Source organism: Copadichromis virginalis, linkage group LG14 (assembly GCF_057382275.1).
Source record: "Copadichromis virginalis isolate Kocher_CV1m ecotype Utaka linkage group LG14, C_Virginalis_male_GT1.1, whole genome shotgun sequence".
In the NCBI taxonomy this organism is placed as follows: domain Eukaryota; kingdom Metazoa; phylum Chordata; class Actinopteri; order Cichliformes; family Cichlidae; genus Copadichromis; species Copadichromis virginalis.
In genome coordinates this window covers 8,462,305-8,477,618 of record NC_140631.1, presented here as the reverse complement: position 1 = coordinate 8,477,618, position 15,314 = coordinate 8,462,305, and the positions used below count along the sequence as shown (strand labels likewise).

The 15,314-nt window shown below is 38.4% G+C and overlaps 1 protein-coding gene across 3 annotated transcripts in view; it reads right to left on the bottom strand.

Moving 5' to 3' along the window:
• LOC146693359 (chloride channel protein 2-like) overlaps positions 1–15,314 on the bottom strand; it is a 183,386-nt gene that overhangs the window by 53,333 nt on the left and 114,739 nt on the right. For all 3 annotated transcript variants that reach the window (XM_085479176.1, XM_085479177.1, XM_085479178.1), the window contains one exon: positions 1,138–1,207. In XM_085479176.1, the coding sequence (XP_085335302.1) occupies positions 1,138–1,207 (70 nt within the window). The remainder of the gene's footprint in view (positions 1–1,137; positions 1,208–15,314) is intronic.

The window sequence follows — 15,314 nt, the reverse complement described above, 5'->3', positions numbered from 1 at the left end:
AAATGATCATGAGAACGGTGAGCAAAGATCCCAGAACCACACGGGGGGACCTGGTGAATGACCTGCAGAGAGCTGGGACCAAAGTAACAAAGGTCACCATCAGTAACACACTACAACGGCAGGGAATCAAATCCCGCAGTGCCAGACGTGTTCCGCTGCTGAAGCCAGTGCATGTCCAGGCCCGTCTGAAGTTTGCCAGAGAGCACATGGATGATACAGCAGAGGATTGGGAGAATGTCATGTGGTCAGATGAAACCAAAGTAGAACTTTTTGGTATAAACTCAACTCGTCGTGTTTGGAGGAAGAAGAATACGGAGTTGCATCCCAAGAACACCATACCTACTGTGAAGCATGGGGGTGGAAACATCATGCTATGGGGCTGTTTTTCTGCCAAGGGGACAGGACGACTGATCCGTGTTAAGGACAGAATGAATGGGGCCATGTATCGTGAGATTTTGAGCCAAAACCTCCTTCCATCAGTGAGAACTTTGAAGATGAAACGAGGCTGGGTCTTCCAACATGACAATGATCCAAAACACAGCGCCCGGGCAACAAAGGAGTGGCTCCGTAAGAAGCATTTGAAAGTCCTGGAGTGGCCTAGCCAGTCTCCAGACCTCAACCCCATAGAAAATCTGTGGCGGGAGTTGAAAGTCCGTGTTGCTCGGCGACAGCCCCAAAACATCACTGCTCTTGAGAAGATCTGCATGGAGGAATGGGCCAAAATACCAGCTACTGTGTGTGCAAACCTGGTAAAGACCTATAGTAAACGTTTGACCTCTGTTATTGCCAACAAAGGTTATGTTACAAAGTATTGAGTTGTATTTTTGTTATTGACCAAATACTTATTTTCCACCCTTATTTACGAATAAATTCTTTACAAATCCTACCATGTGGATTCATGGATTTTTTTTTCACATTCTGTCTCTCACAGTTGAAGTGTACCTCTGGTGCAAATTACTGACCTCTGTCATCATTTTAGGTGGGGGAACTTGCACAATCGGTGGCTGACTAAATACTTTTTTGCCCCACTGTATGTTAAATTACACAAACGTAATCCTGTAGAGTAGGGTTAAACCTAGGGTTGGGTTTCTTCTGTCCCTTTACACACACAAACACATGTAGTCATTTACTTCTTACCAATGACAAATACTGGCATGAAGGCTCCGGAGGGCACTGGGATAGTGATGGCCAAGGCAGACATCCAGAACTAAGAGGGGAAAATAGAAGCAGATAAAGAAAGAAAAGACATGAAAAGAAAGAACAGGGTGGCATTTCAATTAGCTTCAGAGTACCATCCGGTGTGCCCCTCGATGATAGCCAAGCTGAACCCTCTACCAGCAGTGAGGAGGCGACCATGCGAGGCTTATTGCTGAGGTTAGATTGAGCTGTCACTTTCACTCTCCATTTGACAAAGACCCTGAAATAAACCCCTGGGTAATGAGCGGACTCTGCCGATTGGCGGACGGTGCACCAGACGAGCGGAGAGACTGCTAATTAGGAAAGAAACAAAAACGGAAATGTCATCACTGACAATGTGTGAGCATTATCGTCAGGTCTGTGTGTGTGTGTGTGTGTGTGTGTGTGTGTGTGCAAATGTATAAGTGTAGCAAGATGTAGGAAGATGGTTGAACAGAGATGAGTTTTAAAAGGCTGTCATACTCACTTATGGAAATAAAAGTCTGCACTGATACCTGGGACATCGTTAAAACGATGATCCACGCTTACTTGACTGGACTCAATGTTAGATTAAAAAGTCTTATTAAAATTCCATTTATACTCCACACTACCAGCATAGTATTTATCGGTTCTTCAGTAAAAACTGTCTGATCACTCTTTCCATCCTTGACACTTGAGGTAGTTAAGACTGACTAAGTCAACCTTCAAAGTTAACTCTAACTCAGTTTATTTGTAGAACAAAGTGTATTTTTGAACCTTTTCAATGTCTTAATAAAGAAATCCTCACTGAGTCAAATCCTTACTTGTTCCCACAGTCGCCAGTTCACACATGAAGGCCATTTGGATCACTTCTGTACTGAAGACCGGTAATCCAAGGTGCATTGAATCATGAGCACCAACATGCTGCACTCTACTCACAACACACACCAAAAGCATCTTCCAAACATTCAGTCTGTTAAGGCTACAAAACAATCACATCTCTCTGACTTGCCCTCAGTGCCAACAGGATTGCTGTGAATCATACACTGGGGAAACCAAACAACTGTTGGTTAAGCGCAAAACAGAAGAGCTACCTCGTCGGGCCACAACTCTGCTGTCTACACCTCCGGCCCCGACTCTTGACTCTCAACAATGATGATGTGCACATTCTGGCCAGGAAGCAATGCTGATTTGGGAAATCAAAGAGGCCCAGAAAAGGAACAACCATCATATTTGAAAAGAGATACTCTAGACACCAAACTGACTGCTTATGTAAGAAATTAATTATCTCGAACATGAGTTTTCTAGGAAATGTGAGAGTCTGAATGTGAGGCTGAAATATTGCTTGTACAACACTAAATGCTGGTTGAGGTTGTTTCATTTTCCTTTCAGACAGAAACAGGAGTTTAACAGAGAGCACAAGACACATGTACGAGCTTGTTTCAGCTGAACTGTGTAACGAAAGTTGGGAAGTGCCTTAGAATCAGGTTCCCAGTGAATGAGGGGTAAAAATGTTTCAGTGCGAGTCTCCCAAGGTCTTGATTATCCAATCCATTAACCTCCTAGGACCTGGCGTCCACATATGTGGACATCACATTTTGGGTTATTTAGACTAAAATACTCAATTTTGCTCTACATGGGACTGATATCCACTTACAAGGACATTATACTGCTACTGTTCTAACAAAATTTTAAACGAATATCCTCATATGTGGCTCTTATTTTTCTTAAAAACAAAAATAAGGTTAAAAAAAAAATCTGGTAATTCTTTGTTTTTACATTCATCGGGCCCCAATATGCCCAAATATCAAAGAGAAATTAAAAATGAATGTCGTGGAAGAGTCTGGGTCTTAGGAGGTTAAGGTACTAACGAAAAGAAAAGGAAAGAGGATTTGGAGCTAAAGTGCTTTAATAGCCCTTGAATTGAGTAATAAACTAATCGACTGTAAGTAAATCAATTAGTGAGTATTTTAAAAGTTCACATTTTTGAGTAAGTTAAAGCTAAAATGTCAAAACCTTTTCTCCAAATTCTGTAATCATTTATTCTGTAATTTGTTAAACTACAGGTAGGCTTGTGCATATGTTTCCATGTCATTTTGAAAAATCAAAGCAAAATACTCTACTATAAATAACAAATTCAAAAAACTATGTCCATTTAAATACAAATATTAACATACGATGTAAAGTTGGGTATACAACATTTTATGGTTGAGACTGTATGTGGTGGAAACAGTTGGGAACAGTTTTTACTTGCTGTTCCCAACCAAGTAACAGGTCTCTACAAAGGGTCACACAGTTGTTTGATTTTGTTTCCTTGATCTTGACCTGAGATTGTGAATTTGAACAATTGAACAATTGAATTTGAACAATTTTAATTGTTTAAGTAGCATCTGCACAGATAGCATGCTAACTCAAAGCTAGCCAAGAGCAGAGTGATGTTAAAGCTGAGTGCATGAAGACCCCAGCCCAGCAGCCAGAGCCTGAACTTCAACAAGAAACAAAGGCAGTGATGAGCAGCTAGACTGCAGCCTCCGTTTCTACCTGTTCATGTTTCTAAAGTAGACTCACTGGGGTAATTAACTTTGAAGTCTGTTTAGGCTCATTGTCATATAATATCCACTTTTACTGCTACACAGATGACACCCAGCTCTATTTATCTTCCAAACCCACAGCTACTCTCCCACCCACATCCATTTCTGACTGTTTAAGTGAAATCAAGGTTTGGTTTACTCATAACTTTCTCAAACTTTATGGTAATAAAACAGAATTTATTCTAATAGGCACCAAATCAAAACTGACTAAAGTTCTAACCAAAGTCTTTCATTATCCATTGATAACGCTGTTGTCACCCCTTCCCCTGAGGATAAGAGTCTTGGTATCATCTTCGACAGCACTCTTTCCTTCACAACATATATAAATAATATCACTCGGTCTTCTTATTTTCATCTTCGTAATATTAACCGCCTTCATCCTTCACTCTCTCCAAACAGTACTGCCATATTTGTACTGCTTTTGTCACATCTAGTTTAGACTACTGCAATTCTCTTCTCTATGGTCTACCTCATAAGCCTCCCCATAAACTGCAGTTAGTTCAAAATACAGCTGCTCATATTATATGAAAAATTTGATCTTCTGAACATATAACACCTGTTCTAACACAGCTTCATTGGCTTCCAGTTCACCTCCAAGTCAATTTCAAGATCCTGCTTCTTACTTAAGAGCACTTAAAAACCTTGCGCCTCCATATTTACCTGACCTTCTTCACATGTACTCACCCCTACGTACACTCCCCTTTTCTTCAGCTTCCCTTCTGTCTGTTCCAACTGCTCACCTGACTACAATGGGACTGACTACCAAAACTTTGGAATGCACTTCCACCAGATCTCCGCACTATTAACTCGGTTTTTAAATCACATCTTAAAACCTATGTATTCAGAATTGCATACCCTTCATCACTTTTCTGTCTTAGTCCATTTTTTATTTCGTTTAGCTTTTATACTGTCATACTTGTACATACATACTTTTTATTTTTGTTTACCTTTTTTTTTTAATTTTGTTGTAATAATGTAAGGTGACCTTGAGGGTCTTTAACCTCCTAGGACCTGGCGTCCACATATGTGGATTTCACATTTTGGGTTATTTAGACCAAAATACTCAATTTTGCTCTACATGGGCGTGATATCCACTTACGAGGACATTATACTGCTACTGTTCTATCAAAATTCTAAACGAATATCCTAATATGTGGATAAAAATAAGGTAAAAAAAAAAAATCTGGTAATTCTTTGTTTTTACATTCATTGGGCCCCAATATGCCCAAATATCAAAGAGAAATTTAAAATGCATGTCGTGGAAGAGTTCGGGTCTTAGGAGGTTAAATGTGCCAATAAATAAAATATATTATAATTATTTTTGATTTGTGTTAATACATAAAAACTGAAAGATCCCGTCTGTGTCCTCATTAGGACAGAGATTTGTGCTGGTGTGTGGGACTCTAACCTCAAGGCTATATTGTTAACTGGTGAGAAGTTTGAGATGTATTTCTCTTTAGCTAGAAACACAAATTTTCTGTTCCTTTTTCCATTACTCTCACCAAATTAGAAACGGATCCTGTTTCAGTAATAAAAAGCTTTTAATATAAAGATGCAGCATGAAAGGGTCAGGCACCATAAAGCGACTTAATAGATATGTACTTAAATGAAAATAGGTCTAGACTGGCTCTCTGAGCTAAAAATTAGCCATCAGTTAGAAGTGTGAGTAGAAATAGAGATTATAAGAGACAATGTTTATGTTCAAAGTATCCTGAATAGAAATCTTTAGGACAACTCAGTTACGGCAAAGATAGTGGTTATTACACCAATTTAACAGCTGTAACAAAAAACATGGCAAACAACATTCAAATTTAGGGTCATTTTAGCCTGCTGATCAGAAAAAAAAGAATCAGTCTAAAATGGATCAATAGTGCAATTAGAGATTATTTTACATGATGTTACCTTTAAATAGGCCAGTACTATTAATTGGCACGTATTCTTCGGCACAGAGCGGGTAATGTATTGAGCACAGGCTTATATTTTCAGTGTTTGCATGCACAGAATGAGATACATGAATCAGTGTATTGTACAAGCCATTACACAAACCTCATCACTATAATAATCTCATGGTTTCAAATAGACTTTTTAATTACACTCATTGCTCCGTCGCTCTCTCTCCCTTTTCTGCTCCCTCTGCTCCAACTATAGTTAGCTGTAATTAAGGCTGGCTGCCATGGTGACGTAATGGATCTCCTTCTGTGACCCTAAACTGCCGCCGCTTTCGCACCCCGTACAAACACACATATGTGCGTAGGTGTTCACACACACTATAACACGGACTCAGCGAAGAGAATCAGGCTAAAACACAGTCACACACGGTTACAAAATACAAAATAGGCCTCATGGGAAAATGAAGACAGCAGTGTGAAATAATCTTTAGACTTGCCTTCCTCTCTCATTCTTTCTCTTCCACCTAGACAGTAAAACTAGAATAAGAGTTGGGAACTTTTAAAAGATCTGAGAACTCATAAGAAGAGGCTTAACTTTATTAGAGGCCATGAACTCCCAGGAAAGCAGTACACAAGAATGTGAGTGTGTCCTCGGGTATGTGTGGGTTATATCGTCAATACTGAGGCCACACTGATCTGAGAGGAGTCCACTGTTACCGGGTGGTTTTATGATGCTCAGAAACACTGTGCCCATTGTTGTGTTACTTTAAAAAAAAGCAATTCTTATCTCATCTTTGGCTCACAATAAAGGCCCATAAATTAACAAATAGAAACTCATCATAAATTGTGTACAATTTACTCTTAAATCATAATACTTGTGACTGATTTTTGGTACTAAAAAGTAGAGATGGCACGATACCACTTTATGTCCGATACCGATATCATAAATTTGGATATCTGCCGATACCGATATGAATCCGATATAGTGTGTTTTTTAATCAATAAAACGTTTTTTTAATATTTGTTGCTGCATTTTGTATAAGTTTATACTCAAGTTTAAATAAATAACAACACTAAAGCTATTCTGTTATACCTGTATATAAAACATACACTGCGCCCAAAATATTTCATAGTTCAGCAACACTGATCAATCTAATAAACTTAAACCTACTCCATCCTCCCTATTCTGGTATTTTAAAGAGTACTTAGCAGAAATATTAAGCAACCTAACTAATAGGGTTGCAAACTCCCAGCAAAAAAAAAAAAAAAAAAAAAAAAAAAAATAGGGAACCACCCTCCACCTCATGGTGCTTAATCGATGTAATCAAATTTAATTTGATGCAGGGGAAAAATGCACAGAAATAAATTATTTTTCAAGAATAATTAAATAGATTCAACATCTTTCTTCAACAGAATTGCAGAATTCACAGATGGTACTTTCCCAAAGGAAAAAGTATTATAGCTTACTAGGGAATATTAGACTTAACAGTTACTATATACAGTAATGACTTCTATATATTTTACATCAGATTAAAACTTTGGGTGTAAGAGTCAGATAATTATTTATTAAAAGCTAGACATTTTAAATGAGAATAAGAAAGAAAAGTATGTCTTTGTGCCCCCTTTTCCCTGTTAATGCCCTATCGGGCCCCCTGGCTAAACTTTGCTAGATCCGCCCCTGCACAGTTACCAGCCATCAGCTACGTAGAAAAGGATCCTGGTTTAGAAAGTAATATTAAATAAATTCTAACAACAGCTTATCAAGCTTAAACGTGCTGCTGTTGTTCAGCTGCTGGTTTCCTCTTTCTGGTGAGAAGTGGGCCAAAAACAAAGAAGAGAGACGGACTCGCGACAGAAAAGCCGATCAGCTGATCATTAAGCAGTTTCATGATTGAAGTAGCAGCAAGAAGAGGCAGTCGCTCCATATATCGGTTGTTAAGCTTAACGCGGGAATGCTTTACAAACATTCAGAGATGAACTTACACACTTGCTTTACTTCTCTCTGGGAAAACTTTCTCGGAGATGAAATGCTGGTGAGGCTACAAATACACACAGCCGCTCTATCACGTGATGCATACTGCTGCAACGTGCTACGGCTATGAGCCGAGTTACGCCGTGTAGCAAGTTTTGTGAGGTGCTTTTTTGATATTTAATGGATCGGATTACATTTTTTATTTCTCGCCGATATCCGATCCAGTAATTTGGGTCAGTATCGGACCGATACCGATACGTAATATCGGATCGGTCCATCTCTACTAAAAAGTAAGAGTCTGGAATTAGAAAATGTAAAGTTTGGTGGATATTTGGCATTTTAAAAAGTTCAGCAGAAAATCTTGTTTGTTTTTATTAAACAAACAACAATAAGAAAGTGAATGCAGACAATTGTTACAAAAATCAAATCTAAAATTTTAAACAATTTCTTGCTTTCTAAATTCCACTTCAAATTAGACTGATTAAGTGTCAGAAACAGTTCAATCTTGATGACTGATAACTAAAATTATTCAACCCAAGACGTTTTTTGTGATAACACCATAATTAAGGTTTCAGCACAAAACCAGTTGGGTTAATTTGTAATAAAGTAATCATGGTCATAGAGTATGACCATAAGCAATCCTTGACATTTAGAATTTATTTTGGTAACAAAACGAATATTTGTTATTTATGTCTATAATCAGTAAAGTTTATTTTGTTGACCCATCCATCCACCCCAGCCTCCACTCAATAAGCACTTTGTCATTCTGTTTTGAGGATGCTCCACCTTTCTTCTTACAATTATAACTAAACAACTCAAGTCAACCCCATGGGAGCCTTTCTGCGTGGAGTTTGCATTTCCCATTTCCCTGGGTTTCCTATGGGTACTCTATCTTCCAGCCTGAGTCCAAAGACACATGTGTTAAACTAACTAGTGGTTCCAAGTTGAACATGAATATGAGACAGATAAAATGTTTAGAATGAAGCACGAAGTTTTCAGTGAGCAGTAAGAAAGAAAAAAGTGCTGTGTCAACATTTACATATATTAATCTGTGTCTGTGTTTTGTTTTTCACCTTAATGTCAACATTAATTAATTTGGTGTGCTTTCTTATGTTCATCTTGTTAGACTTATTTTCTGAACCATAAAGGATAAAGATGTTCACATTTAAATTTAGCTATTTTACAATTAGGGCATTTTAGCACTTATGATTAAAAATGAATATTTTTGTGCATGTAATACTTTTTGGAGACACCCAGTCAAAAAAGATACAAATATTGTGAAAAATAAGATGTAATTTGCAAATAGACTTTCAGCAGTTCTGTTGAGAGTGTGTAGCTGACAGTGTAATCTAAACCAGCAGCCTGTTTACTCATAGTAACATGGTCAAAAACACTTGAGCACGGGTGACTGTGGCAGGATGCTGCAGGCACTTTATTCTCCAGCCTTATAGGACGGAAACCTCAATTATAGCAACTGAACTGATGTCTGCAGAGTAATAGCTGCCAATGGGCACTCCTTCAGGTGGCTTGGAGCTAGTTGTTGCACTTGGGGGCATAAACTAATAGACACGGACAGGATACTCCTGGCTGTAAATATGGCTCCATGGGAATTAATGCTACATTATCGTGTCCACATTTGTAATACCATATTGTATAAATATTTGCAAGCAAATAAAATATATTTTTATATAGAAATCATACTTTCAAGTTGCAACTATTTCCTAGTAGTACACCAATGCTGTACTAGAAATACAGATTGTAGGAAAAAATGAGTTTGTATTTTCTGCCTTCATAATTACATCAGCTTTCATGAGAACCCAGACACCACTGGGAGAAATAGCCCCAAACCATGACAGTGTCTCATTGGTTTTACAGATGACTGTAGACACTGTTGTACCTTTCTCCTCCTTCTTTTTAAAAATGGCACTGAGACCATTTCTGATGAGGTTTTCGTTAAAAAAAAACAAAAAAACAAAAAACAAAAACAAAATACAGATGCATCTCTCAGGGCCTGTGTCAGCTCTTTGCTAGTTGTTGTTTACTAGTAGTTTGCACTTTCCTTAAATCTTTTTAAACTAATACTTACTATACATGACATTTCTCTGTAGTTTCCTTTGAATACCTTTGTCTATCGTCTGGTTAAGGTTGATTCTACACCATCACTACCACAACAAATGCTAATGGTGATGATATGCAATGCCATCTTCATCAATAAAAACTTCCTGATGCTCAGGTTCATTCATTATTATCAATTATACTGCATTTCTCATAAAAACAGGGGGGGCAGCAAGTTCCTCTAACTGTGACTCAGCTACATTCAACATCCTGCTGGACCTAAGACAGTTTGTACATAATTAATGGTATATAACTAATTAGAGAATTAATCAACATGGTCTGATAAGTCAAGTCTGACTGTGTGTGTGTGTGTGTGTGTGTGTGTGTGTGTGTGTGTGTGTGTGTGTGTGTGTGTGTGTGTGTGTGTGTGTGTGTGTATTTAGTTTAGCTATAACCCTACCCTGCTCTAACACTTACTGCCAGGGTCTGAGGTTTTTGAGCCAAAGTGTGCAGAGAATAAAGCAAATGGATAGTTTTCAATTTGACGTAGTACGACCATATAATTGAGAGATTGTTTTAGAGGAGACACATTAGCATTTCCGAACATATCCCTCTACCCTTTATTTGCTCTATTACTATTTATGTCCTCTTATCTATTGCTCTATCCAATTCTTTGCTGAAGCAATGACTCGCTTCCCCCTGAAGGAGTCATTAATGTTTCATCTAATCTAATCTAACGTAATCTAGTAGATGTACATCTCGCAGAGGTAGTTCACGACCATGAAGATTTATGAGGATCTCTGACCTCAAACTGAAAGGGGACTTTGATAAGCAGTGGAAGGCAGCAAACTTAAGACCTGAAAATCAAGCTGGGACTGTTTGGGTTATTGGTTTAAACCGCTGCAAATTCAAGTGGAACAAGTGATCAAGAAAACCACTTGCATGAAATCTTTCCTTATTAAAATCCAATTAGAAAATTCTTAATGAACCTTGTGAATTTTGACAGTAGCTTTAATGAGTCTTAAAAGTTCTAAAGCTGCTTCGGGGCTATACTATTTTAGGAGAAAGCATCATTTGTTAATATACGCAACTGAGATTTAATCAGTGTATAATATTAGCTTTGTGCTTGCTCAACAAAAATCTGAACAGCTGCCTTTAAAAAAAAAAAATCATGCGCCTTAGTTATCACGCCACTGATGTAATAGGCTTTATGTGAAAATGAATGATTAACCGAATCAGCAGTAAAGTGTAAAAGGTAGGCCAGAACGTCAAGTATAGACATCTACCCCCCAAAGGTTGTCTTTTCAGGACGTACTTATGTTTTGCCTTTCACTGTAACAGAGCCAATACTTTGACATTTGATGACAAACATAACTACAAGTATGACTTAAATGCAATGTGGTCAAATCACACTGATGCTGACACACTGCTGCTACAGAAGATGTTGAATAAAAATGCTCTGTCAAACCTTTTAAAGCAATTTTAGATTAATTAAATGTATTTTAGGCATTTTGAGTCTGTAAAACAGTGTTCATGGTGACAAACAGATTTTACATGATGCTGCATGCTTGGACCATGAAAAAAAAAATTCTAAATGCACAAAAACTGGCCAAAGACAGAACTTTTCTTTTATTTCTTATATATGGGTTTGTGTGGCTCTTGCAAGAGCTCATTGTTGGCATGATGCCTACTTACTAAAGACACTGTTGAGGCCTTTTGGTGTTGCTGGCCAGTGCATTCATTCTTTCTTAACAATTTACCAGATTGATGATTTGGCTACTGCCAAAGTTTTTGCTCTCTCTCTCTCTGACTGGGTTATTTAGGTTTTTTTGTAGCCAAGTGACAGCCTCCCTCAACTGTGTTGACATTTCTTAGGGGGATGATATTTAAAATTACAGTGGCAATCTATAAATTGAACTACTGAAATCAACTTCAAATAGAAGTCAGTTAGATAGATGTCTGCTTCATCTTTGATGAAATATCAAATGAACGGTTCTCACCCGGTTGTGAAACTACCTGTCAGTAAACTGTCCAATAACTTTTGAGCCTCTGAAAATAAGAGATTTTGTATAAAAATGGCCAAAATTCCTAAAAGGTTCATGGAAATTTCAACTAAACCTATAAGTCAGCATTTCAATTACATATTGCATAAGGCTACTTCAAAATATATTGTATAGTGTATGTGTAATAAACAAATGCATGTATTTGTATATGACACATATGGTTATTTTGGTCATATTGCAGCAGACATACTAGATAGTCTCTTGTATATCTGTATTTCACTGATAAGTAAATAGTATACTAGTAACAGCTATTACCATCTGGAACCTCTACTGACAATGCTTTGCCAAAATTAAAATCTGATTTTTCTTTTTTTCCAGAAGGCTTTCATTAAAATTAAGCTCTCTCTGAAGCTAGAGAAGAGTAATAACATACTCTCTACCAGATCCCACATGAAAAAACCCTCTAAATTTTCCTTTCAGTCAAATAAGGGGCTCAAATAAAAGCCTTCCCATCTTGCACCTGCATATCTTGTTAGATGATCAAGTTGCTATTACAACTCATGCTGAGGAGCTGCATAAGAAGCTTTAAATAATTAGGTTTCTTGCTGCCAACACGATTAAGTCCCTGCATGCTGTCATAGCTCTCTTAGAATTAGATTTTTTTTTCCTTTTTACCAAATTATTTTTTAAACTAATACCATGCTAATCATCATCACTTTTAAAACTTGGATTTTCAAGAACCCTTGGATACCCCATTTATGAATTAAAGAACCTCAGTAGTTCTAGAATATTTTGCGCCAATGGCGCACTAAAGAGGAAGCTAAAATTAAAACATAATATATTGCTTTGCTATAAGCTTCATTAGCACTACCTTGTTGCACTTTCAATCTGTCATGGTGTCTCTGGTTCAGACTGTATGCCAGGTTTGTCCCACTTTTCTCAGAAGAGTTGTTGGGTTTCCAAGCACCACTTTGGCCTGTGTCCCCAGTAAGATTAGTCAGCTGCTCCACACATGTGATGCACTTGGGTAGAAGGCTGTTTACATCCTTGGCCTGAAATGAGTAGCTTCCACAATGCTTTTCTTCGTTTTTCTTCAGTTGGCGGGGTTTTTTCTGGTTTTTATTTGTTTGCCAGTTAGTTGTGGTTTGCTCCACACAAAAATGATCAGTTTTCCTTCCTCACAAGTTTTTTCCACTTTCCTTGCCATCAATCACACTTTTAGGTGTCACACTGGGAAATGAACTTTTCTAATGTGCCACATAAGAAACTGTTGTAGAGGGCCGCACCAATAAGCTTTTAAAGAACTGAGTTCAGCTTCTTGTTCAGTCCCAGTTTCTTATGTGCCCCCATGGGAGAACTCATTTCCCACCTTTGTTCTGGGTAACTTGAAACTGAAAGGTGTGTCTGTAACTTACATAGTAATTTGAAAAAGTTACACATTGCAGTTACATATTGTGATAATACCTTATACTCAATACAAAATCCACTGATCCGCCTTAAAGGTGGAACAGACTACATCAGGTCACACCTTCAGTTTTTTTGTCCTTGAGTAAATAATTGCTAGTTTTGTTCTCTTTTTGATCAGGTAATGACAGTAAAGTACAGCCAATCCAAGCTTTGGTCCCAGTTGGTTCCCCCTGATTAAATTAAGTTATATATCTATTCATAAGAGCACAAGACTCACAATTCTTGCACCTTGTGTTGAGACCGATTTTGATTGATGTTTCTTTGACTAAATGATGGAAAACAATGAAATCAGGAGAACAGGAGCAGGCAGACAAAGTGAAGGATAGTCAAGTCAAGGGTATCAGTTATGACGCACTATCCAGGACATTTATACTCTAATTTGTCAGTCATCTGGGAGCCCTCTGTACTTGCATGTGTGTGTCACATTCAGAGGACAGTCTGTCGCCCAGGGGCCTCATGGGACCCTCGGGGGCCCTTCTTCTATTCCCACTCCAATTACAGTCCCGCCAGCTCTCTGTCACTGATGCACACACACCAACAGATAACAAAGGACTCGCACAGGCTGGAGGACACATACCTATATTAATAAACTCATCTCTTCCTGAGAGCTGTTGATGTGCATAATTGCACACCACTAAAAATAGCATTTAACTACAAAGCATGCCAAATGAGTGTGCAAATGTATGTGTGTGTGTGTGTGTGTGTGTGTGTGTGTGTGTGTGTGTGTGTGTGTGTGTGTGTGTGTGTGTGTGTGTGTGTGTGTGTGAGAGAGAGAGAGAGAGAGAGAGAGAGAGAGAGAGAAACTTGAATGTTATCAGCACTGCACCTCACAACAACAGCAATTCAGCCTTTTCTTGAGGAACTTTCTTTAACTTCCCGTCTTGTCTTGTACTGATTTGCATGATTCAAATACACATACAGCAGCTTCACCGGCTGACCAGCTGCTGGAACTGCCTGACACTAAACATTTTATCTGCACCTTGGCTTTCAGAAGTTCAGCTGCTGAATTCGGTCTTCCTGAAGTTTCGACATGAAAAGACGCAACGAGACAAGATGGCTGCCAAGTTGAATAAAAGAACCATTCATTACAGAGCAGGAGAGGGAGAGGGAGCAATCTCTCCTTTGAAAGTCACCAGGCTGAATCCAGGAAAACCAAAGGCTGTAATTAGACAGAGCCATTACAGCCTCACTTTGAATGTTGTGTGTGCGCGTGTTGTATTATGTTCTGGTGTGGATGTATGGACTGTAATTGTGTGTAAAAGGGAGACCAAGTGTGTGCATCCATACAGACAGATGTTAAACTGTCCAATGAGATTTTGCAGGGGTGTGATTTAGTTAGAAAAGTTTGGTGTGTGTATGTGTGCGTGCGTGTTATGCCTATCCTATATGTGACCTACAGGAAATGCTGCATATTTGGTAACCCTATACATGCCCAGCACACCTACACATGAGGTGGACGTCACGCTGAGAGCAATGATGCTGAAAGACTTTTGATAAAGGACAGCAGTAGGACAGAATCACACACACACACACACACACACACACACACACACACACACACACACACACACACACACACACACACACACACACACACACACACACACACACACACACACACACACACACACACACACACACACACACACGAATAAGAAAACAAGTTAGTGGCTTTATGCAAGAGACAAGGGAATCAAACTCACTCTATAAACTGATTCAAAGTTGGGATTTGACTGTGCTTTGTTCACCATGACCAGAAAAACAGCTGCGAGAGACATTCGCTATTATGCTGTTGAGAACCAATGATAGTGAGTCAGTTCCTGGCACTGCTGTGACATGGTGCGCATCATCAATCTCTTTGCTTACATAACTTTGACACCGGAGCTTAGGTAAGTGTTGGATTCCTGTTTCACCGAGTGTCTTTAACCAAATTTTGTAGGACAATGCGCTTGGCTGTAATTCTGCTTTCACAACTTTGCCATTTTATGAAGGGCAGTTTGTGTTTTCTTCAGCCTTTTAAAAAAGAAAAAAATATTCCTAATACCAAAAATAAACATTTCTGGGTAACTTTCACAATATCTCAGGTTAACTGAACAATAATTAATATTGTCAATGTTTAATCGACAATGCTGAAAAACTAAAACAGACTGGTGACTTGCCCAGGGGGTGCTCCACTTTTTGC